The sequence below is a fragment of the Rattus norvegicus genome, chromosome 11 (assembly GCF_036323735.1).
Source record: "Rattus norvegicus strain BN/NHsdMcwi chromosome 11, GRCr8, whole genome shotgun sequence".
NCBI classification, from domain to species: domain Eukaryota; kingdom Metazoa; phylum Chordata; class Mammalia; order Rodentia; family Muridae; genus Rattus; species Rattus norvegicus.
Window position 1 is genome coordinate 93,763,432 of NC_086029.1, and position 21,943 is coordinate 93,785,374.

The window sequence follows — 21,943 nt, forward strand, 5'->3', positions numbered from 1 at the left end:
CCTTTTCCCAGATTGCAACGCGCGCGTCGTCCTCCAGACCGGAAACGCCCGGCGGATCCCGAGTTCCGCACTCTGAGGCAGCCGGGAAATTACTGTTCCGGCATCTAGCCGAACTACTAGTGTTGGGTTAGGGTGTCTCTGACGCGGAGATGCCTAGCTCTCTGAACCCGTAGCTTCACCACAGCTGGATGCTTGGTACGATGAGAAGGTCATCCTGAAGGCAGAGCGTCCATACATTTTCATGTTTGCTTTAGTCCTCTGTAGGAAATTTCTACCAGTTTCTGTTTTCTATGACTTCTATCACAGATAACGAAATCCATCCATCCATTCATATACACATACATATATCAGGTACATACTATATGCATAGTATATAATCATAAGTGTGTGTGTAATCAACAAATCAACAGTCACATACCAATCAGTATGTTGGAGATAAATTGGAAATTGTGCCCTAAAATGGTTTATCAAAAAGGCGATGAGTCCAGATGAAGAGTTTGTTGGTGTGCATTTCAAGTTATTTTAAGTATACATTGTTTTGAAATAAAAACTTGGAAAGGTGAGAGAAACTCAAACTTTAGAAACATGATATTAGAAACAAACAGCTGTGTGGTTTCTATAAACCAGTCTGTTTTCTGCCTATGTGAAGCACAAAAACTTTCTCTTGTAAAAACACTTAAAGAATAAAATGAGTCAATATGTAAGCCAGGCATCATGGCCCACACTCTCAATCCCAACATTTGGGATTAAATTCTGAGACAAAGGCAGGCAGATCTCTGTGTGTTCAAGGCTAGCCTGGTCTACATGGTGAGTTCTAAGCCAGCCAAGAACTACACAAGGAGACCCTGTTGAAATAGTGTCTAACTTTTTACCCCACTTGGGGTGATAATGCTCCCCTCAAGAGCCAACGACTAACAGAAATCTCAGTGCCAGGCACAGTAAACCTTCCTCAGAGTTGTTGGTCAGGGAAATCCAAGAGACTCCTAAAACAATACAAGCTATGCCTGTTGCCCTGGGTTGCCTTTGAGAACCAGAAGGTAAGACTTTATTACTGAGGACACCAAACATTTCACTTGGAGGAATTGAGTGAAACTGACCAGGAGGCGTCCTCCCTGAGAACTAGTTCTCATAACGTCTTAAGATGCTCTGCAAGCTGACAAGGAGAAGAGCAGTCAGTGGTCCTAACCAACTGTAAAGCTTATAAACCAGAACGATCAGCTCAGTGTAATATCCCCAAAGGTGCAATAGTGGTACTTTTATATCGAGGGTAACAACCAACCACCTAGCTGGACTTGAGTCCTGCTCAATAGGAGGGAATTCTTGCTAAGTACTGTAAATCTAGCCAACTAGAGTTGCAATTAAGGCTACATGGTGAGATTGGGTCAGTCACTAATTTTCTGTATGTGATATTTTCCTAAGAGCCAAGTGTTTTATGGAGATTTTTACTGTTTACTTTAGAAATGACAGCAGATGGTACCTTCACTCTTTTATTATTGATACCCAGGTAGGAATTATATTGTGGCCCTACCATTTATAATCCAACCATCCTACACATTTCACATTTGTGAATACTCTCCAAGTTGGCATTCTGTCGGTAAGGAATGCTTTCTTCAGTTTTCAGTTGGTAAATTCTAGCGTCCTCTGAGCGCCAGCCCGGCGCCACCTTCTAGGATACTTTTCCTTTCTTGCCTCTCAGGCTTTGCATTTCTTTGCTGAGCTCATGCTTTCCTTGACACATCTCTCTCCCACCTTGTACTCTAAGCTCCTGGAGGTCAAGGAACTGTATTTGACTGTCTTTTTGCCCTGCCTGGTTTGAGACAGGCCTTAACAAACATCTAACAGATGGTGGCCATGTCTTTGCATTGGCCCTTAGCTCAGCTTCATACTTAATAAGACTTTGAGGTTTCTCTTTGGAACCCAGAACTACAAATTGGAAAACTGTCAGGATTCTCCACTGGCGAACCATGGTAGCCCTTTGAAAATGTGCTTACTTTTTATGAAGTATTCTCTTCTAGCCCGATATTTTTAGCGTTTACCAAGGGTAAGATCGTCTTTCTTGGCAGGCTTCCTTACTTTGGATGGGAATAAATTGCCCAATGGGATAGCATAGATGCCTAGCATTGTTCATTTTCTCTTCTGGCTCAACACAACAGAATGTATAACACAGCTATTCCTCAACTTGACAGGACTGTTAAGTGTGAAGGTGACATATACCTGAGGTTCACCTTGCCTCACTTTGAGTACCAAGTCCCTGTGTATTGCTCTACAAAGAGGTTCTACTTTAACCCTGGTTCACTGTGAATAAGTTTCTTGCAGCTATCTGGTTATTTGGTATATGACCTGGGAGAACTGTGTTGCATGGAAAAACACCTGTTGCTGGTAATGGTCCCACTCAGCATGATGAATTTGACTGGCAGACAGATATCTGCATTTGACCTAGGAAATTAACTGCTGGTGATTAACATGTCTTTGGTACAGTCTGTTCTTGTCTGATATTGAAGCTCCTGGAATGTTTTCCCATTTTCCCCCACTCATAAAACAGAGATGGTGGCACTGTGGGCACTTAAGATTTTTCTTTCTGTGAGACAGGGTCTCCTATATTCAAGCTGGCCTCAAGTTCTTTTTGGATCTATTTGTTATGTGTATAGTATTCTGCCTGCATGTATGCCTGAAGGCCAGAAGAGGGCACCAGATCCCATTACAGATGGTTATGAGGCACCATGTGATTGATGGGATTTGAACTCAGGACCTCTGGAAGAGCAGCCGGTGCTCTTAACTACTGAGCCATCTCTCCAGCTCCTGGTCTCAAGTTCTTATCTGTGACTGAAGATGATCTTGAACTTCTGATCATTTTGTGTCCACCTCACGACCTGCTATTATTCAAACAAATGCATTTCAAAGTAGTCATCTTTGTGGAGTCAGCTCTTCTTTCCTATGTAAGTTCTGAGGTTCACATTCAGGTTAACTACCGGACCAGCTCATTGACCCAAATTAGGGATTTTATCTCACCATGTAGCCTAGTTGGCCATGAAATCACAAAGAACCATGAGCTTGTGCTCTCTCCCAAGTGCTGGGATTATAGGGATGTGATACCACTCTTGGCCTGATCCAGGTCTAAAGATGGTCTCTGAGATCAGGCGTCAAGAAGGCAGAACATGAGCCAAGCATCTCCCATGGTCAGTGCGCTCTAACAGTACAAGTCTTGTGCACTGTTCAACTGCCAAGCTCCACACACTGCTCATTAGTATCTCTTTGAGTTCTGGAACTTGCAGAACCCATAAATTCATTTTCCCCAAGTCTGTGGACAAACCCAGGACCCCATTCACGCTAGGCAAGTCATCTACCATTAAGCCACAGCTTTAGCCTTTCACATTATTTTAAGACAAGGCCTCACTAAGTTATTCAAATCGCCCTCTGACATATGACGCTCCTGCCTCTGCCTCCCAAATATGTGGGATTAAAGGCCTGTATCCTTATGCCTGGGTTGAATTTCCTTTTCTGAGTTTCAAAGCTGTATGATCTCAGAAACCATCTTACCCAACCCACTTATTTTACAGACCGCTAAGAAACCAAGACCTGAGGAGGGACTGAGCCTTGCCTTGTGTCATACATTAGTGGATGACAAAAGCTGGCACCAGAACCAGTTCTCCAGACACCAAAGCTCTCCTCTTCCCAATACGCTCTGTGTCTACCCTGTGCTTGAGCTTAGAGGTTCAGACCTGGCAGTGTGGCTCAGTGGCTCAAGACATCGTGTTTCCTTTTTAACTGCCTTCCCTTGGTAAGCTGCTAGAACTTCCGGTAGCATGCCTCATATGGGGACAGTCTGGTCTACGGAAAAACAAAACCAAGCTGACGCTACCCACTCACTCCCCAGATTCAGTGACACCCCTGGCCACAGATGCGGTGAACAGCTGCAAACCCTTCCAGCCGTGGAGAATGTACTTTGACCAGACAGACCCAACTGTGATCCTCTCTCCACCTTTGTCTCCTTGGACTTCAAATCTCAGCCCCCCCTGTTTCTTCGAGTAAGTCGGTATGTAATGAATTACTAGTTTATTGGAGCTGTTCAGATACTGGTGGAATGAGAGGCTGAATAAGGAAAAAGAGAACCGAAGGAAGAGACAGGCTGGCTGATATGAATCTATTTATTAGCAACGGGTCCTATAAAGGCAAGACCACACCCTCCCCACTCTCTTCCCTGCAAAAATAAACTTTCTCTTTTTCTACTAGATCTGCTTGGCCCCGGGGACAGTCAGTCACCCCTGAGACTCACACCTTGAAACCCAGGGAAGCAGCACCCACTGAGCATACATATTTCTCCTCTCACTCAAAAGAGCCCTTGGCCTTCCACTTGACTTCAGTTGGTCTGTCCTGGAGGGGAGCAGCAGTACTAGGAGGAGCATAAGGAACATGGGTGGGGGCAGCCTGAGGGTGGGCTGAAGGGAGCTGAGCTCAACTCGGAGCACTGAGCATGCCCTGGGGAGAGATAGGCACACCCCAGGCATATCCTCTTGACCTCCCCCCCCACCCCCCGCCCAACCCCTGAAACTAAGTAAGCTTGGACTCCAAAAGAGACAGTCATCTCTGTGGGAACTGACACTTCTGCCTAGACTCCCTCCAGGGTGACACGTGAAAGGATGTCACAGTAAATGGCGGGATCTCTGCTAGAGGCACAGGCACCCCTAAAGCAGAGGCACAATGTGGTGGTGGGGGGGGGGTCTAGAGTCATCTCACTTGTGCTATGGAGAGACGACCATACCGTAAGCTGATATTCACTCTCTCCTAGCTTGGAAGCCCCAGTCCCTGGCCACAGTTGCCCGTTTCTTCCCCCACCCAAGTCTACCACACCTCACATAGCTGCCCTGGGTTCATGGGGGAGCCGACAGGGCAGCCGAAGTGCCGAAGGAAGTCTCGGGAGTTGGAGAGAGTGCCCAGCACTCGGAAACGGGCAGGGCTGTGGGGGTCGGTCACCAGCCCCTCGTGAGAGCTCTCTGGTGTGCGGACCGAGCACCACACCTGCGGGCCAGGACAGACATGGGGACATATGGTGTCTAGTGTGGAGCTGAGCTAGGCCATAGCTTCAGCTACAGCAGAGCCATCTTGGTCAGGAACCACACTGCCCAGCTGGTGAGTTCAGGAGTTGTCAGGGCCACTCCAGGAGGCTTGGCCAGCTCCAAGGGAGGGGAACATGCCACCTCAGACCCTTGAAGCCTTTAAAGAGCATGTGGACACAGGGACACTGGTTAAGCCAGCATGGACAAGACTGTGGGGGAATGAGCCCTTTAAGACTGCTTGCTACAGTGAAAAGTGCTTGAAGAGGCCCCACCTGGGTGTTAACTCTGCTACCTATTTATTCCTGAGTAACCCTTAACAAGACATTTTGTTTCTTCCTCCACATTTCTCCATAGTAACAGGAGGGAATCAATGCTTTTTCTCCTCCACTCCACTCAAGCCAGCAGCCCTTTCCTTTCAAGTAAAAGCCTATAGAAAATTTCTCTCTCCTCAAGTCTACCTTCATGGGCTCTGGACGCCAAGCTTTCTCTCAATACTCTTCCCTGACACCTTTCCTACATGACCCCGACTTCTTCTAAAGGCATCGTCCTTCCTTTGGAGGGAGTGAAGAGGAGAAAGGTCCAGTCCTCCCAAGGGGCCATACCTGAGCAAATCCCACGAAGAACAGCTGGTGATTGGTGAGCCCCACAGCAGGCAGCGGCTGCTCCTCCCCATGCTTCCTCAGCCATGCTTTGTATGCCTAGGGGAGTAACAAGTAGCAAGTCCCCCAGCCCACGTCCCCAAGAACCCTTCTACACAGTCTGGGGAGACCTCGGCCACTCACATTGTAAGCAGCCTTGAGGCCCCCATTATCGGCGATGTTTTCCCCCAGGGTCTGGAGTCCGTTGAGCCTCTCTCCATTGACCTGGTACTGGTTGTACTGTTCTTCCATGCAGGCTGTATGATTCTGGAAAGCCGTGAGTGACTCATTCTGCCACCAAGGCCGCAGATTCCCTTCTTGGTCATACTCTCGCCCTGAGAAGAACTCATCTTTGCAACCTACCCATGGGGGAACGAATACCCCCAAACAACCCCAGCCCGAAGACACCAGGATCCTTAAGATTTGCCCCCAATACCTCAGATCCCTGTAGTGGTCACCGGCAATTCAAGAATGGGCCCCTACCTTGGTCATCAAAGGCATGTGTCAACTCGTGGCCCATCACCACACCGATGCCACCGAAGTTCAAAGCCCTGGCGGATGAGGAATCCTGAGTAAGGACACAGTGAGGACATTTCCCGATTCCCCTCCAGCTTGTCTCTCAGTTCACCCACACGGCCCCAGAGCCTCAGACACACTTTGGGTGGTTGTGAGCATAGAAGGGGGCCTGCAAGATGCCAGCAGGGAAGACGATTTCATTCTTGGTTGGAAGGTAGTAAGCGTTCACAGTCTGAGGCGTCATGCTCCACCTGGGGGAGGAAGAACGAGGCTGAGGTTCCTCCCTCTCCTTATGCTCCCCAGCCTGGTAGCCCAGGCCTGCCCAGCCTGTCTCCTGCAAGGGCCATGAACCACTCCTCATCCCATCGCCCAAAGCCCTGGTCTACCTCTCTGGCTGCCCTATGTCTGCCCGCTCATTCTCACTGGTCTCGGCTGGGAGGTTTGCGGAGCTGGTCAGCCATCACCTTAGCTGAGAAGTTGTATAGGTTCAGCATGTTTTGGAAAAAAGAATCTTCAGAGACTTCATACTAGGGGGATAGCAGAAGGGGAAAAGCAAGTAAGAAGATGTTGGGGGAGGAGGGAATCCCAGCAGGACCGTTCCGAGCAAGCCTCGGTCTCTCCACCCTCGGTCTCTCCACCGTAAGATAAATGCAAACAGCTAATTGACAGCATTCTAAAGGTACTTATGTCTCAAGGGCTGCTTCGCTGCTCCTTTTGTTTTGTTTTGAGACAGAGGCTCACTGTGCATCCCTGGTTGGCCTGGCATTTACTATGTAGATGAGGCCTTGAACTCAGAATTCCGATTCCCGAGTGATGGGATTAAAATCTTGCACCACCACACTCATTTTTTTAAAAATTTTTTTGTTTTTACAACCATGTGAGGTGAGTCCTTGTTTGTTTTGTTTCTGTTTTCTAAGATTTTTGTGTACTCCCACTATCCTGGAACTTCCTCTGTGGCTCAGGCTGCTTCCCAAGTGCTGGGATTAAGGGTGTGCACCACCACAGCCCAGCAAAGCAAGTAGACTAAAGACCCATTTTACAGATGAAACTAAAGCCCAAAAACGTCTTGTCCAAGATTCCACAGAAGTAGGAACATGATCCACTCAGGCTGCACTCCAAATCCCGACCATTATTAATGCTATATTTTATTGCCCACTGGCCCATATCCAGCATAGAACCCATGCTTAATTACTTGTCTCGCCTTCTCTCCTCAGTGCCTGAGCTCCTCACTGAGGCCAGGAACATGACCAGAGCTCCAAGCTTGGAAGGTTAGTACTGTGAACAACGATACTCACCCCATCATAAACATCATCCAGTTCTCTGGGCTCCAAGATGAAATCAGGGAAACCAATCATATCATAGATGGCATCTGCCTGAAGAGACCAAAGTAAGGGTTTCCCTCTTAGCTCCCAGCAAAACTCAATCAGCTGTCACCACCTCAAGATGGCGCCCCCAACACAGCCGTGGCTCACTTTCTCCTTGGCTGCCAGCCGGGTCTTCTCGTCCATCCAAACCAAGTTTTCCAGAGTCTCCTCAAAAGCAGCACGGATTTCACTGATCATCCCCTCGGCCTGCAGGGAGAGGGGAGGGTCACAAGTCAGACTTCCCTGCCCTTACTGCACTGAGATCCCCATTCGCTCTTGGGTTCCCTCCTGATCTATCCAGGAGTCATGGATTATAAAGAGTCCCGGCAGGGAGGGCAAGACTACCCCAGGCGACATTATTGTTATTGTGGGTGGATTTTTCTAAGTAATTAAGTAAACATTTGAATTGGCAGTTGGGTAAATTAATATTATACCTGCATTGTTCTTTACCTGGTTATGAAGGAGATTCGTGAGCAGAACGTGTACAGTTGAGAACTGAGGAAAACTCATCATTTACAATCTTATCCCCCAGTTCTCTTCTTTTAACAGTCTGACTATTCCTAGTGTTTTTCCTAGCCCAGAAATTCAGAAAAATATAGACCTGTGTTATGTAATGTGTATATACTTTTGCAATCTACTTTTGTTCTGCTTTAAAATGTATCAGGAGGTCAGTTATGGGAGGCAGAGGCAGAAGAAGAAGGGCCATCACAACTTTGAGGCCAACATGATCTACAATAGCAAGTACCAGGCTAATCTCAGCTCAGGGTTGGGCTTCTTGCTTGGGGGTAACAAACTTGCCAAGCACGTTAAAGGGCTCCAGATGGTATTGGCAGCACCAATTTCTCTTTAATCTAAAGAATAAAGCCAGACATAGTTGTTTAATTTAAAAAATAAATTCTAGGGCTGGAGAGATGGCTCAGTGGTTAAGAGCACTGACTGCTCTTCCAGAGGTCCTGAGTTCAAATCCCAGCAACCACATGGTGGCTCACAGCCATCTGTAATGAGATCTGATGCCCTCTTCTGGTGTGTCTGAAGAAAGCTATAGTGCACGCATATATAATAAATAAATAAATAAATAAATAAATAAATAAATTCTAGGTATCAGAAGGCTGAGGCTGAACCATTTAACAAATCTGAAACTGCTAAAAAATTTTTAAATAAATAACTAATTTGTTTTCAGTTTAAATGTGTTATCATAGTCCACCCTATTATTTATGTTTCCTTTACCGCATAATTGTATATTCCAGGTTGTTTTATTTTCCTTAGTATAAACAATTCTCCCATAAGTATCTAATATTTAATATTATTACCTATTATTTTCTCTTAGCATTATTTTTGGTTTGATTTGGTTTGCTTTGGGGTTGCTTGTTTGTTTGTTTGTTTATTTGTTTATTTTTCAAGATAGGGTTTCCCTGTTTAGCCCTTGCTCTCCTGGACTCACTTTGTAGAGCAGGCTGGCCACGAACTCACAGAGATTTGCCTGCCTCTGTGCTCTGGCAAGTGCTGGGACTAAAGGTATGTGCCACCATATCTGGAAATTTTTGACAATTATATAGGTAACATAAATCTAGTATAGGAATTTGTAAAAAATTACAAATGATCCCACCACCCAATTTGCTGCTGAGTGAACTCCCTTCCCAATTCTTCTATGTACACAGATAAATGGCCAGCAGTTTCTTAAAATAAATCAGAGAGTAGTTTTTTAGAAGCCTGAAGACTCACAATTTCCTTGCTTTGTCGGTCAAATGTGGCCTTCACAAAGAGCGAGCCCAGAGCGAAGCCAAGGGCATCATCTGTATTGGAGATGCAGGTCTGCCACCTCGGGGTGCAGGACTGTAAAGGAACAAGGAGCAAGGACGGCTAGCCTGAAGGCCTCTCTGCCCCTCCAGGGCTAAGTCCCAGAGAGCCGGACAACAGCTCGGCTTGGGCTTGAGGAGCCACTTCTGCTTCAGACTCCAGAGACATGGAAGGCAATATCTCAAACCCTGCTGGCCCCGGGAAGCAAGGGCTGGGGATTTAGCTCAGTGGTAGAGCGCTTACCTAGGAAGCGCAAGGCCCTGGGTTCGGTCCCCAGCTCCGGGAAAAAAAAAAAAGAACCAAAAAAAAAAAAAAAAAAAAAAAGGAAGAGATAGATGAGTCACCCACTCCAATCTCTGTTCCCACTCCTGCTATTGCCCTAATAGCCCTCCTTGACCTCGAAGTTTCTATGATGATGGTGGTGATGATGGTGGTGGTGATGATGGTGATGATGATGTTTACTTACTGGGGAGAGGGGCACTCAGAAGTCAACCTAAAGGAGCTGCCATGTGGGACTTGGGGCTTGAACACAGGTCATCAGGCTTGTTGGCAAGTGCCTCAGCTGTTCTGCATCATCTTGCTGGCCCAAGATTAGATGTTTCTTTCCTCAGTCTACAGTCCAGACTTCTACGCAATCAGTTCACTCACTGCACCTGAAACCTGGGCATCATCCCGGCTTCCTTCATTACCTCCCTTACTCCATTAGCTCAACCTCGTCACCTCTCATGTAGCCTGTCACCATTTTCCTGTTTTACAACACTGCCACCTTCTTAACATAACTGCCAAGTTCCCTCTGGATGTCCAGTGCCCACCTTAACCAAACTCAGGCTGCTGCCGTGATCTCAAGCTCCTACCAGAAGCCCCGCAAACACACTGAGCTCCCCAAGGCCTCTGTGAATTTGCCCATGTGTTCCTTATGCCTGAAATGTTCCTCTCCTCTGTTTCCTCACTCCCCACATGACAGACTCTGAGAAAATTCCCTGGGGCCTCCCCCACTTTGTTCCCCACACTGAGTGTGCTGTCCCAACTTCTGCTTTATAACGTAAAGGTTTTCCACTCGTTGTGAACATTAAAACCCTCAAAATAGATGCATTCGTTTGTGGGTTTACTCCCTGCGCTTACTGAGGCCTCTTGAAACGAGCACATCTTCATCCTCCTCGTCAAAGCTGCATGCTGTGCACACCGCACACTGCTGACATGAACTCAAGCTAGCCTCGAGTGTTATTCATGTTTTACAGATCAGGAAGTGGGAGAGCCCGAGGGAACTTGCTCACAGACACAAGGTGCCATAGGCCAAAAGATGAAGGAACTACAGATTGGAAATCATGAGGGCTTGATTCCAAACTCCGTGTTCCATACCGTGTGCTCATGTAACAGGAAGAGGATGTTCCTGACCACTGTGGTCAGGCATCTCTAGATCTAGTCAGAAAGGAAGCAGAGCCAGGTATCCCACCTTCTTGGTACCGTAGAGGGTCTCCAGTAGCTTCTCCTGTGCAGTCTCAAAGCGCTGGTCGAGGCTCGAGGTTGTCTTCTGCACCAGGTTCCAAATTAGGTAATTGTTCAGGATGCTGTTTCCACATCAGAGATTAAGGAGAGACGTGTGGGGAACCCTTCCCCCTCTCCAGCCAGGCCCCAAGAACATGCAAGCTGTGGAGGTTCTGAGAGACGTGGAAAACTGGTCCTGAAGGCTCTTACTCTGGGACGCAAGAGAGGTCAGCTTGGAGGATATGAGGGAACAGAGGCCACAAATGGACACCCTGACACTGCCCAGAGGAAGGGTCCACAGACATTTTAATGTGACGTTTGGAAGGTCCAGGGTCTTATTACTCAATATGTGTGCCAAGTCACTGTGGTTGGTCCTTCCAGAGGTCTCCAGAGCCTTGAGTCCCCTCCACTACCAGTACCTTCTCCCCACTCCCATTCCCCAGTCACACCTTGGTTCCGTACGGTTAATGAGCTCCGACACCTGCTGTAAATACTCAGTCCCATACACCACCACAGGCTCAGAATCGCCCAACTCAAGTGGCGACAACAAGAAAGAAAGGAACTCCAGCCAGTCCATGGAGGGTGCTAGAGTCTGAAAGCAGAAAGTCCTCAGGCTTCCCTGCCTTCCCACTGGGCTCCCAACAGACTCTTCCCCACTACTGATTTGCTATAGCCCAGGCATCTTTCCCATTGCCATAGTAACAGTTACCGGCTGCTTTGGGGACCCCCTTTCTGCAGTAAATGCTTTTCCAGGTCTGAATGCCCTGCAGTCTGGGAGCCTAACCACTTATTATACAAGGAAAGCTAGTACGTGTGATATTCAGCTTGGGCACAGAAATTCAAATATTTTCATGCCAGTTGATAAAACACTACACTTCCCCAACACATCCCACATACCTGGCCTCTCTCTAGAACCTCCTTTTCTCTAGCCTTTCCATAATTCAACACCAAAAGGGACAGCAAGGAGGGCATTAGGATATACTTCCATAGCATTCTGATTATTTTCTGGACACCGCACTCATTTGGTTTTCCCCCCTTCGCTTGCTTGCTTTCTTGAGATGGGGTCTTACACTGTGGTCCAGATTGGCCTGGAACTCACAGAAACCTTCCCGACTCTCTCCCGAGTGCCAGGGTTACAGGTGTGAATCACCATGCCTAGCTAAATATTTTCATGACAATCTCTTCCTGTAGTCCCAGGCAACAAGGGAAAAAAAAAAAAAAAGGCTAACCAGTGGCCTTGAGAGGGGTGGCTTAAAATGTTTACCATTTTTCTTTCCGGGATAGTGGCGCACACCCAGAAACATTCAGAAGCAGCAGACAGGGAGAGGACTGGTTGTCTCAGGAAGAGGGGGAAACAGGGTGGTCCTTATCAAGGGCTACCTTCTCCCGAATGTTTCTAGTTCCCTGCCTACCCCACCTGCAGCTCTGAGATGCTCATCTTGTGATAGATCTTCTCCTCATCACGCCGCTGGTCCTGGGGCACAGTGATGGTAGCCAGTTGTATCTCCAGTTCCAGCACCTGCTGCATCTGCGCCCGGGTGGAGGTCGGCTGTCCACCCAGCAGCATTCCCAGCTCCACCATGTAGTCCAGGTAGGCAGCGAGAACCTGTGAAAGCCCCAGTCGTCCTCAAAGAGTGTGACAGGTCCTGCCCAAGGCTGAGGTCTGCTCTGGCCTCACCTCTTCCCACTATTTTTGCTCGATGCGCCTGATGTAAATCTTGGTGACTGGGCTGCTTACTCTCTGACTGATTGCTGACCACCGTCTGCCTGACTTACGTAATTACCTGTGCATTTATCGTCTATTTCCCCCAAGTGGACACTGTTCCAATTACATCAGCTGTTCACCACTGAATCCCAAGAACCTGGATCAAGGCCAAGCACAGAATTGGTCCCCCATGTAAATATTTATCCAATGGATGGACTCCCATAGTGCTTTGCTTTCTTGTTTTCTAATACCCTTTTAATTGCCCCAGACCATCAGGGGCCATACGGTTTGATTTGAACACCTGAGTGGATCCTGTAAGGAATCTGCCCCTTCAAGTCCCTTCTTCAAGTTTCTCATCCTAACAGGTCTCACATGTGCTTTTCTCCATCCTCCCAAGGGACAGGAAAACACAGAAAAAGAATATTCATGCTGAACACTATGTATCTACTGATCAGATGGCTAAGGGATTTACATATAATGTATCTTGCCCCCACAGCATCAGAAACTCCATACAGTCCATATTAGTTGATCAGTGGTGATCTTGGCATGCCACTTTAATCCCAGCACTTGGGAGGCAGAGATAGGGAGATCTCTGTGAATTGGAGGCCAGCACGGTCTACAGAGTAAATTCCAAGATGGCCAGGGCTACACAGAGAAACCCTGTCTCGAAAACAAACAAACAAACAAACAAACAAACAAACAAAAATCCATTACTCCCAAGTTTCATAGGGGAAAGAAGCTTGAGAACACAGGCTTGACTAGGTCAGAATGTGGGGGCCTGAGCACCCCCTGGGCCCAGTACTAGCTCAGGTCAGAATGTGGGGGCCTGAGCGCCCCCTGGGCCCAGTACTAGCTCAGGTCACCTCAGCCCAATCTGGTAATATCAGGACAAGGTTATCTGCTTTGTTTGCCACTGGAATCTTGGGTTCAAGTACAGTTCAAGTATTTGTTGAGGAAAGGGGGAAATCATGCGGGGGGATAGATGGTCAGCTCTGTTTAGCAGCCACCTCTGTGGCCCTTCCCCCTCTTTTGAGGGCAACTTCCCCCTCTTTCCCCCATCTCTTTATCACTGCTAGTGTCAGGAGAGTAGCAACCTGCACCCCATCCTAGCTGCTAAGGGGGAGACAGTTAACCCAGGACTTCAGACACATGCTTGTCTTGTTCTACATCCTTATCCTCAGCTTGAGACTTCCTTCTGAGCTGTCCCTGAGCCCTCTGCTTTCCTAGATTTCATCCTAGCTCGGACACTGCGCTACATCTTCCCCTGTGTTGTGGCGTTGTGTTGAGAGGGAAGGAAACCAACGACACAGTGAGAGTCAATCAAGCCCAGAGCCATTCCCAAAACAACATGGTGCTTCCCTGCATTCTTCTGTGCGTGCGTGCGCGCGTGTGTGCACGCGCACACACACACACACACACACACACACACACACACACGCACACAAGCACACAAGCACATGAGTAAGCATGGCCTGCCACTCATGCGGGGTGAGGAGACAGCTCTTGAGAGCTGGTTCTCTCATGACACCCTGTGGGATCTGGGAGTCAAACTCAGCTCACAAGGCCTTTTGACTAGCACCTGTACCTACCGGGGCCATCTCTCCAGGGGCCTGTTTCCCTTCTTTTGGGATAAAGCCTAAACTTGCCAGCTATGGCAAGTAATGCCAGTGATGTGATGTGTGTATATAGTCTTAGCACTCATGGGGCTGGAGCAGTAAAGCTACTAAACTCCAAGAGTTAAGACCAACTTAACTCTTCAGTCTGTCAACAGGCCGTTCACCTTCCTTCCTCAGTGCCTGTCTGAGGTATTTCCTTCGTGGGTCCCTCTTCCTCACCCTCATTCAGCTCCTTCCCAGTTGGACTCAAATTGGGAACCTCACGTTTCTCCTCTGTGACTATCTGAACAGCTGGGACCAGGGTAGAAGCACAGTGCTTCATATTCTCTTCACTGAGAAAACAGCAGCAGTGTTTATGTTTGTCAGGAGGAAGGTCTGGCTAAGAAGTTCAGGAAATGCTTAGGAAGGAACAACCGGGACTCTCCACTTGGTCTACTCACCAAGACGCTCTTTCTTCCATGGCCCTTACCACCCAAGCACCTCCTTTTCCTGTTTCCCACACCTTCATCTACGTTTTAAGGAGAAGTGCCCTTGAGCTTCTGGCTCACCTCCAGAACTCCTCCAACCTCCGTAGCTGCCTCCTGACCTCTCATACAGAATGTGCCCACGTTCCTCACACTCACATATCTAAAAGGAAAGAGTCCCACACACTGCCTATCTCTTCCATGCAGGAGCATAAGCTTGTGCCCCACCCCTCAAACTCTGCCACTGTCTTGGGTAGAAAAAAAAAAAACAGAGGAGGAATCAGTGACACCCATCAGTTACAACAAACAGGATTGCTGAGCATGAAATACAGGTCTGGCCTCAAAGTCACTCCTCGTCCTATGACATCACACTGCCTCCTGGTCCCCAAGTTTCCTCGGTTGGTTCTTCTACACATAGCACTGATCCCCTAAGGCTTACTCCATTTCCCCAGGACTCAGCCTTATAGCATGTATCACCTCTCTCTCTTTCCTCTTCTAACATCAGTAACTAGCAAACTACCATTCAGCTTTTTACACCTTGTAACCTTGTTACATCTTGTAACCTTGTTACCTCTCAACTTCTTAGTAAGAACTCACCCTTGCTACTCCCTTGCCTGGGCCCTTAGGTCTTAGAGTCCAGACACTGCAGAGAGGTTCTTGTCTCCAGGTTCCCTTCCCTGAATCCAGACAAACTGGCTTCCCAAGGCACCGCTAACAGCCTCACTCCATCCCTGCTCTGGAAGCTGGAGGTAAGTATATAAGGGCTGGGGAACAAAGCTTTGAGGCATTCAAAACCTTCTCCATAACGAGTCACTGACTACCTTCTAGTCTTCCACATCTTGCCAAACCACACTTCTTGTTACATTCGCACGCTCTAGCCTTTCTGGCTTCAACGTTTTGCTCAGCACTTCATCTCTATGCAGAATGCCCTCTTTTGCTCCCTGAACCCTTCCTTTCTCATGGTCCAAACACACCAAGCTTTTTTCCTTTTCAACACTTGTTTAACCTACATAGGATGAGCTCTGTTAGTCTCCGTTATAATCTTTATTATTATTATCATCATTATTGCTACATTTATTTATTTGTTTATTTATTTATGTGTGTATTGTGTATTTGCATGAGTGTAGAGGTCAAAGGAATCTTGGAGGAGACATTCTCTTGTTCCATCATGTGTGTTTTTCGGATTGAATACAGGTCATTAGGCTTGACAGCAAGTGTCTTTTTTAACCTGCTAAGCTATGATGCTGGCCCACATTTGCTTTTATAGGGCCCAACTCAAGTGTGATCTCCTAAGGAGACCCCCTAGATGCCTGTATCTCACCTGAGTCCCAGACACCTCTTGAAATTTGTTCTCAGACACCTAGATCCACAGACTTCCTGTGACGGTGACTCTGAAACTCATATCTCAGATTTTTTTCTACCACATCTGGCATACAGTCGGTACCCATGAAAGTCTTCTCCCAGGGCTGGCGGTGTGACTCAATAGTAGAGTGCTTGCCTAGCATGTGTGAGGTACTGGTTTTGATTCTCCACACCACAAAAATAGAGATAAAAAATTTCCTGTTAGAATAAGAGGAAGGTAAGAAGGAAGGGAGGGAGGGAGGGAGGGAGGAAGGAAGGGTAGTTGGCTTGCTAGGCAGCACAATGGTCTCACTTTTTCATTCTGACCCTAGGCCAGAAGGAAATTATATTAGTCAGCTCAGCAGGGATGGGATAGGGTACTAGGAGGAGCCTTACTTTCTCATTGGCAGTTCTATTTAGGTAGTAATCACGAGAGGGTAGAAAAAGCCCAGACTGGTCCACCTGCAAGAGCAAGGCATAGAGGTTAGTCTCCCTCCCACTCTGAACCAGAGACTTGTGCATAGGGTTAGGGGGTGTTCAGCCTGTCTGTCCTAGGAGAGGGGATCTTGGCTCCACAAGGTTTCCGTGAGTCCCTTCCCTTTTCCCAGCCAGGCACCTGGATGATGTTGCTGTTAGAACTCTTCGAATCAGCACCGACATAGACAGTGAAGAATGGGGCGGCTCTATAGGTCCCTGCTACTGCCTTTAGCACTTCCATGAAGTTGTCCTCATCCCAGGGCCCCGTGATGTTCCAACCACCGATCTGAGTAGAGATCACAGTAGAATCTCAAGTACAGGGACAGTCAAAGCTCTCTTGTCCCTCCTCCTTCTCCTGCCCTCAGCCCACCCAGTGCTCTTGCCTTGTCAATGAGGTCTTGAAGTGGCTTGGCTCCTAGCTTCTCGATGCGCTCCAGGTGCAGGCAGGACAGGTAGAAACTCCGAGTCTTCCGCTCGGCTTCACTGCTGGAATTGAAAGTGCTATTCTCTGCAATGGGTAGAACACGGGTTAGGATCAAGGACGCCATTAGATTAACTGCTGCAGGAGAACCTCTGCTCCTCACTCCTCTCCTGGACCACTATGTGTGGATTTTGTGGGACTGGAGATTGGCTTTAGGACTGTTCACACGATAAACAAGAGCTCTCCCACTGAACCATGTTCCCAGTCCTCTTCTACTTTTGGAAAAGTCAAAAATAGGGTCTTTTTTTTTTTTCCAGGGCTGGGGACCGAACCCAGGACCTTGCGCTTCCTAGGTAAGCGCTCTACCACTGAGCCAAATCCCCAACCCCCAAAAATAGGATCTTAATAAGTTGGTCACACTTGCTTTGACTTTCCAACTTCCTGCCTCGGTCTCCTGAGTCGTTGGAATTATCAGCATACATCAACAAGCCAGATTCTCCCCCAACCCCTTTCGGATGAAGTCTCCCTGAATAGTCTGAGATTGGCCTGGAACTTACTACTTAGACCAGGCTAGCCTCAAGCTCATAGAGATTGACTTATTTCTGTCTCCCTACTGAGTGCTGGGATTTTGAAACAGGGTCTCACTATGTAGCCCTGCCTGTCCTGAAACTCATTGTGTAGATCAGGCTGGCTTAGAACTCATAGAGGTCCATCTGGCTCTACCTCCTGGGCTGGGGTTAAAGGTATGCACCAGCTCAGGAAGACTGAAAGAGCAAATTGTATCTTTCTCTCCTCTGTTTGTGAAGACCCTTAAAGAAGCCCCTGTTGTTCTTCCCCCATCTAACCCAGCTCCATTTACTAAGCCTTCCTGCTCTCCTGCGCAGCCTCCCTCAAAAGCTTCACAGAATGATCCACCGAGTTCTGTGCCCGTGGATGTTTACTGAGTACTAAGAGCTGGACCATGTGTAAGACAGGAAGTTTTCCGTTGGCATAGCATGCCCGACAGCCTTCACTCACCAAGTAGGTGCTTCAGTATGGCCTGATTCTGGTCCCAAAGGCTGTTGAAGGTGTTCCAGCGAGAACGTCCACTGGGTAGAGGGTTTCTTCGAATCCAGCCTCCACAGGAGAACTGGTAAAAGTCCTGACAGGGGCTCACCCCACGGTCTAAAGACTCCAGGATTTTTCCAGCCACTCGAATGCAGGCTTCTGTGATGCAGGTGCTGTGGACTGGGTCTGTGGCAGGAGACATGGCGGAAGATAGGAGACGGTCAATCGGGGTGGGAGAAGCAAAACCTTTTGAGAAGCCAAGGACGGCAGGAAGTTGGAAAAGCTAGCCACAACAGAAAGAAAAATATCGAGAGGCCTTTCAGTTTTTGGGCCCCCCTAGCTATAAGAGCTGCCAACAGGTGTGAACCCACCTACCTCTGTGGTACTGGACCCACAGAGCCACGAGGCAGCCCAAAAGAAGGGCAGCCAACACTAGAATGAGGCCTGCCAAGACCAGCTCCAACTGTGTGTGTGAGCCAAAGAGTTGTCTTGTCCTCTTCTGGGATCCCACCTGGGAAACACAGGACAGAGCAATTGAGCTGCGTTGCAGGGACCCAAGATCGCAGAAGCCCTCCCAGAAAATAAAGATACGAAGAAGGTGCAGCCGGTTTCTAGTCAAGGAGCAAATAGCTAATGGGGTTAATTTTGGGGCCCAAGAGCAAAGAGGCAAGTGGAGCCTGTTTTGTGCAACGTCATGGCTTTGAAATGCCTCACTACAGTCCTGGTGTGGAGGCCAGAGATGGAGTGGAAACCGGGACAAGTGACCCACCAGAACAGCCCATACCACAAGGTTATGGCAGACAGGCAGGCACCATGCCAAAGGTGAGATCTGATGAGGAAAGGGGAACCCCCATGCCCACCTCCAGTGAGTCCTGGATGGCCCTGCCTTCTACTGTCACCTCTGGTAATTCTTCATCCTGAAGCTTAGCTCGTTTGTACTCCACCATCTGCAAACAGTTCAGGAGCACCAACTGAGGTCCGGCAGCTAGGCCTTTTGCCTGCTCCAGTGTCCCTCGCTGGGAGGGCTTCCTCCTTCATGCAGAGAGAGCCCTCCCCCGGGTGCCAGACTCTCAGAATGGGGTCCCCTCTGACAACATCCCTTTCCAACCGGCAAAAGAAGCCCCATCTCCGAAGCAAGCCGGAGTCCCTGGCAGACGCTGCCAGCTCACTCACACCCGCCCCTCCACACTTTGTGCCCTCTCCACCCCGGTCCTCTCCCCAGGAGCCCAGGGCCACCACTCACACTGCCTCCGCTACCCAGCTCCTGCAGCGCGACGTTCATGGTGGAGTGGAGCAGGGCTGGGCCGCGCCTTAGGGCTGGGCGAGGTTGACCCGCCCAGGAACTACGGCCCAGGCCAACTGCTGAACCCCGCCGCGGCCCTCCATCACAGCCACGGCTGCAGCCCCTGGCTTGGCAGCCGCGGCCCCCGCTTTCTCGGGTCTCCCCCACCCAGCGGCGCGCCCGGGGGTGGGAGCGAGGGGGAGGGGAGGAGCGCGCGCGGCTCCGGGCCAGCATTGGCGCCCAGACCGCGTTCCGCACAAACGCTGCTCTCCATCAAGCCTGAGAGCCCCTCAGGCAAGCCACCGGTAATTTGCTTTTATTTGGTTGAGGCCCGATCATTGCTAATACTTTTGCCCGGACTCTCCAAATTTCAAATTTCAGGCCTTCTCCAACACTTTTAAACACTGTAGAGGAATTGTGTGCCTGCTCAGAACCTCTTTACCCACCAGTCTGTCTGCAGTGTCTTTCTTTCTTTCTTTCTTTCTTTTTTTTTTATTTAACAGCAGGAACACTTAGAAGCCACAGGCAGTTCACCTCTATACAGGTGTCCATAGGATATCTACAACAGCACACAGACTCCAAGCACAAGGGCAACACAGAAACTGAAACAACTATTCTGCAGATTCACAATGTATGTAAGGAACGCCCAATGTCCTTAGGGACACACACACACACACACACACACACACATGCATGTCAAGTGTTAGTTAGGGCAGCATGCACTGTACACACAGTTCACACTAATGCCACTCTTACACATTGCTTCAAGATGGCACTTTTACTCTCCAAGATAATTGCTGTCATCAGATCATCTCATAAAGGGAGGGTTACAGATGGTGACAAATTGGCAGGGAAAAAAACAGCCATGCACAGATATTTAAAGAAAAGACATGCTAGCACTTCCAACTCAGGAAGGCAAACGATTTTATTTGGGAGGTTTACAAGAGGGAGGGAAAAAAAAAAAAAAAACACCACCAAGCAATATTTAACTGAAACGCAACAGTGTGGCATCCATGCATCGGCCATCTGCCTTCCATATTGTCATTCCTTAAACAGGCAGGGAAGTGTTACAGTCTGTTGTGCCAAGGAGTGCCTCATGTTTTTTACAGTGCTGCGGAGGGAACTGGGACACCAAAGCACTGCCTCCTCTTCCTCTCTCTAACCGCACCAAGAGAATACAGAAACGTGATCTGAGGAAGCCTTAAGTGGCAATGGATACTCATTTATTGATTCGCACCTAAGTTCTCAGACATCCTATTGCAAGTGGTGCTAGTGCGGGCTATTCTTGAGGCTGAGAAAGGATGCAAGATGAATGGATTTGGCTGAGAAGTGCTAGACTGCTTTCTTTAGGCACCTTTCCATCCCCAAACTGCATGTTCTCAAACAAGACAGAACACAGTGTCACTGTTAAGATGAACAATTCTGGGTTCAGACTCAGTTTCTCCATCTGTAAAATGGAAATAAAAGTAGTATTTCAGTCAGCGGTGGCACAGTCCTTTAATTCTAGCACTGGGAAGGCAGAGGCCGTTGGATTTCTGAGTTCAAGGCCAGCCTGGTCTACAAAATGAGTTCTGGGACAGCCAGAGTACATAGAGAAATCCTGTCTCAAAGCAAACAACCAATGAGGGTTGGGGGTTGGGGGTGAGGGGTGGGAGTTGGGGGTTGGGGGTGGGGAAGAGTAGTATCTACCTCACTGTGTTGAAAGTGACTGGCACATAGAATATTGTGATCCAATCTGTTCTTTTCAGACACTGGATATTAAACCAAGGGCCCTGAACCTGCTAATAGGTATTTTACCACCAGATTATTTGGAGCCTTACAAAGATTCTTTTGGGGCTGCACTGGTGGTTCAGAGGTTAAGAGCACTGGTTTCGGTTCTGTCCCCAGCTCCGAAAAAAAGAAAAAAAAAAAAAAAAAAAAAGAGCACTGGTTGCTCTTCCAGGGGACCTGAGTTCAATTCCCAGTAACCACATCAAAGCCCACAACCTTCAGTAAATTCAAATTCCAGGGATCCAGCACCCTCTACTGGGCTCTGCAGGCATTGCACATGATTCACAGATATACATAGGCCAAACATCCATACACATAAAATAAGTTAAAATTTTAAAAATAAAATATAAATCCAAATAATGTTTTGGGGATAAGGTGTTTAAAATAAGCCTATTTTGGCTGAGTTTGGTGCTTCAGACCTTTAATGCTAGCCAGCTAGGCCTACATAGTGACCGAATCTGTCTAAATAAATTATTAATACCATTTAACAACATTTATGTATGTGTGTATTTGTGTTTGTGTGTATGGTGCATTGGGGAGGGTAGTGGCACACATACTCGAAGGTTAGAGAACGACCTGTGCGAATTGGCCTTTTCCTCCGTGTGGGTTCCTGGGATCAAACTCAGGTCAGCAGGCTTAGCAGCCAGTACTCTTACCCACTGTGCTACCTCACCACATTAATAATAATAATAATAATAATAATAATAACAACAACAACAACAATAAATATTACTATTATATTAAGGGAAATTCTCACTAAGTTGCCCAAGCTGACCCTAAAGGTTCAATTCTTCTGCCTCAGTCTCCCTAGTAGCTGGAATTCACAAGTCTGTCTGATTTTATTTGTTTGTTTTTGTTTTCTGAGACAGGTTTTCTCTGTATAACCTTGGCTGCCCTGGAAACTCTGTAGACCAGGCTGGCCTCTAACGCAGAGATCTATCCGCCTCTGCCTCCTGAGTGCTGGGA

General features: G+C 48.0%; 1 protein-coding gene and 1 long non-coding RNA gene across 6 annotated transcripts; one reads left to right on the forward strand and one right to left on the reverse strand.

Annotated features, from left to right (window-relative positions):
* Positions 1 to 28: 28 nt before the first annotated feature.
* On the forward strand, positions 29 to 7,994 carry LOC102551589 (uncharacterized). 2 transcript variants are annotated; one of them, XR_010056205.1, is made up of 6 exons: positions 38 to 195; positions 3,558 to 3,778; positions 3,875 to 4,033; positions 5,409 to 6,264; positions 7,423 to 7,476; positions 7,615 to 7,994. It is a non-coding gene; the product is annotated as an uncharacterized LOC102551589 (long non-coding RNA). The 2 variants fall into 2 exon arrangements; XR_010056204.1 differs by having other exon boundaries at positions 29 to 195; positions 7,423 to 7,994.
* Positions 4,128 to 19,465, reverse strand: Ece2 (endothelin-converting enzyme 2). 4 transcript variants are annotated; one of them, XM_039088565.2, is made up of 19 exons: positions 19,169 to 19,465; positions 18,786 to 18,872; positions 18,301 to 18,436; positions 17,896 to 18,111; positions 16,841 to 16,965; positions 16,597 to 16,743; positions 16,377 to 16,442; positions 12,272 to 12,460; positions 11,304 to 11,446; positions 10,823 to 10,937; positions 9,295 to 9,405; positions 7,681 to 7,779; positions 7,504 to 7,581; positions 6,632 to 6,735; positions 6,349 to 6,459; positions 6,176 to 6,243; positions 5,837 to 6,027; positions 5,657 to 5,752; positions 4,128 to 5,211 (listed from the first exon to the last, which is right to left on the reverse strand). In XM_039088565.2, the coding sequence occupies exons 1-19, from the start codon at positions 19,439 to 19,441 to the stop codon at positions 5,197 to 5,199; spliced, it is 2,370 nt and encodes a 789-aa protein (XP_038944493.2). In that variant the 5' UTR covers positions 19,442 to 19,465; the 3' UTR covers positions 4,128 to 5,196. The 4 variants fall into 4 exon arrangements, with proteins under 4 accessions (XP_038944493.2, XP_038944491.1, NP_001002815.2 ...); XM_039088563.2 differs by having other exon boundaries at positions 4,128 to 5,016; positions 18,825 to 18,872; positions 19,169 to 19,406; NM_001002815.2 differs by having other exon boundaries at positions 4,128 to 5,016; positions 19,169 to 19,207.
* Positions 19,466 to 21,943: the final 2,478 nt, after the last annotated feature.

Coding starts and splice junctions, on each gene's coding strand:
- Ece2 (XM_039088565.2), bottom strand. CDS start 19,441: ATGCTGGCCCGGAGCCGCGCGCGCTCCTCCCCTCCCCCTCGCTCCCAC. Junction 9,406..10,822: donor CCCTCTACGGTACCAAGAAG/GTGGGATACCTG, acceptor GTTCCTTTACAG/TCCTGCACCCCGAGGTGGCA. Junction 5,753..5,836: donor GCCTCAAGGCTGCTTACAAT/GTGAGTGGCCGA, acceptor TTACTCCCCTAG/GCATACAAAGCATGGCTGAG.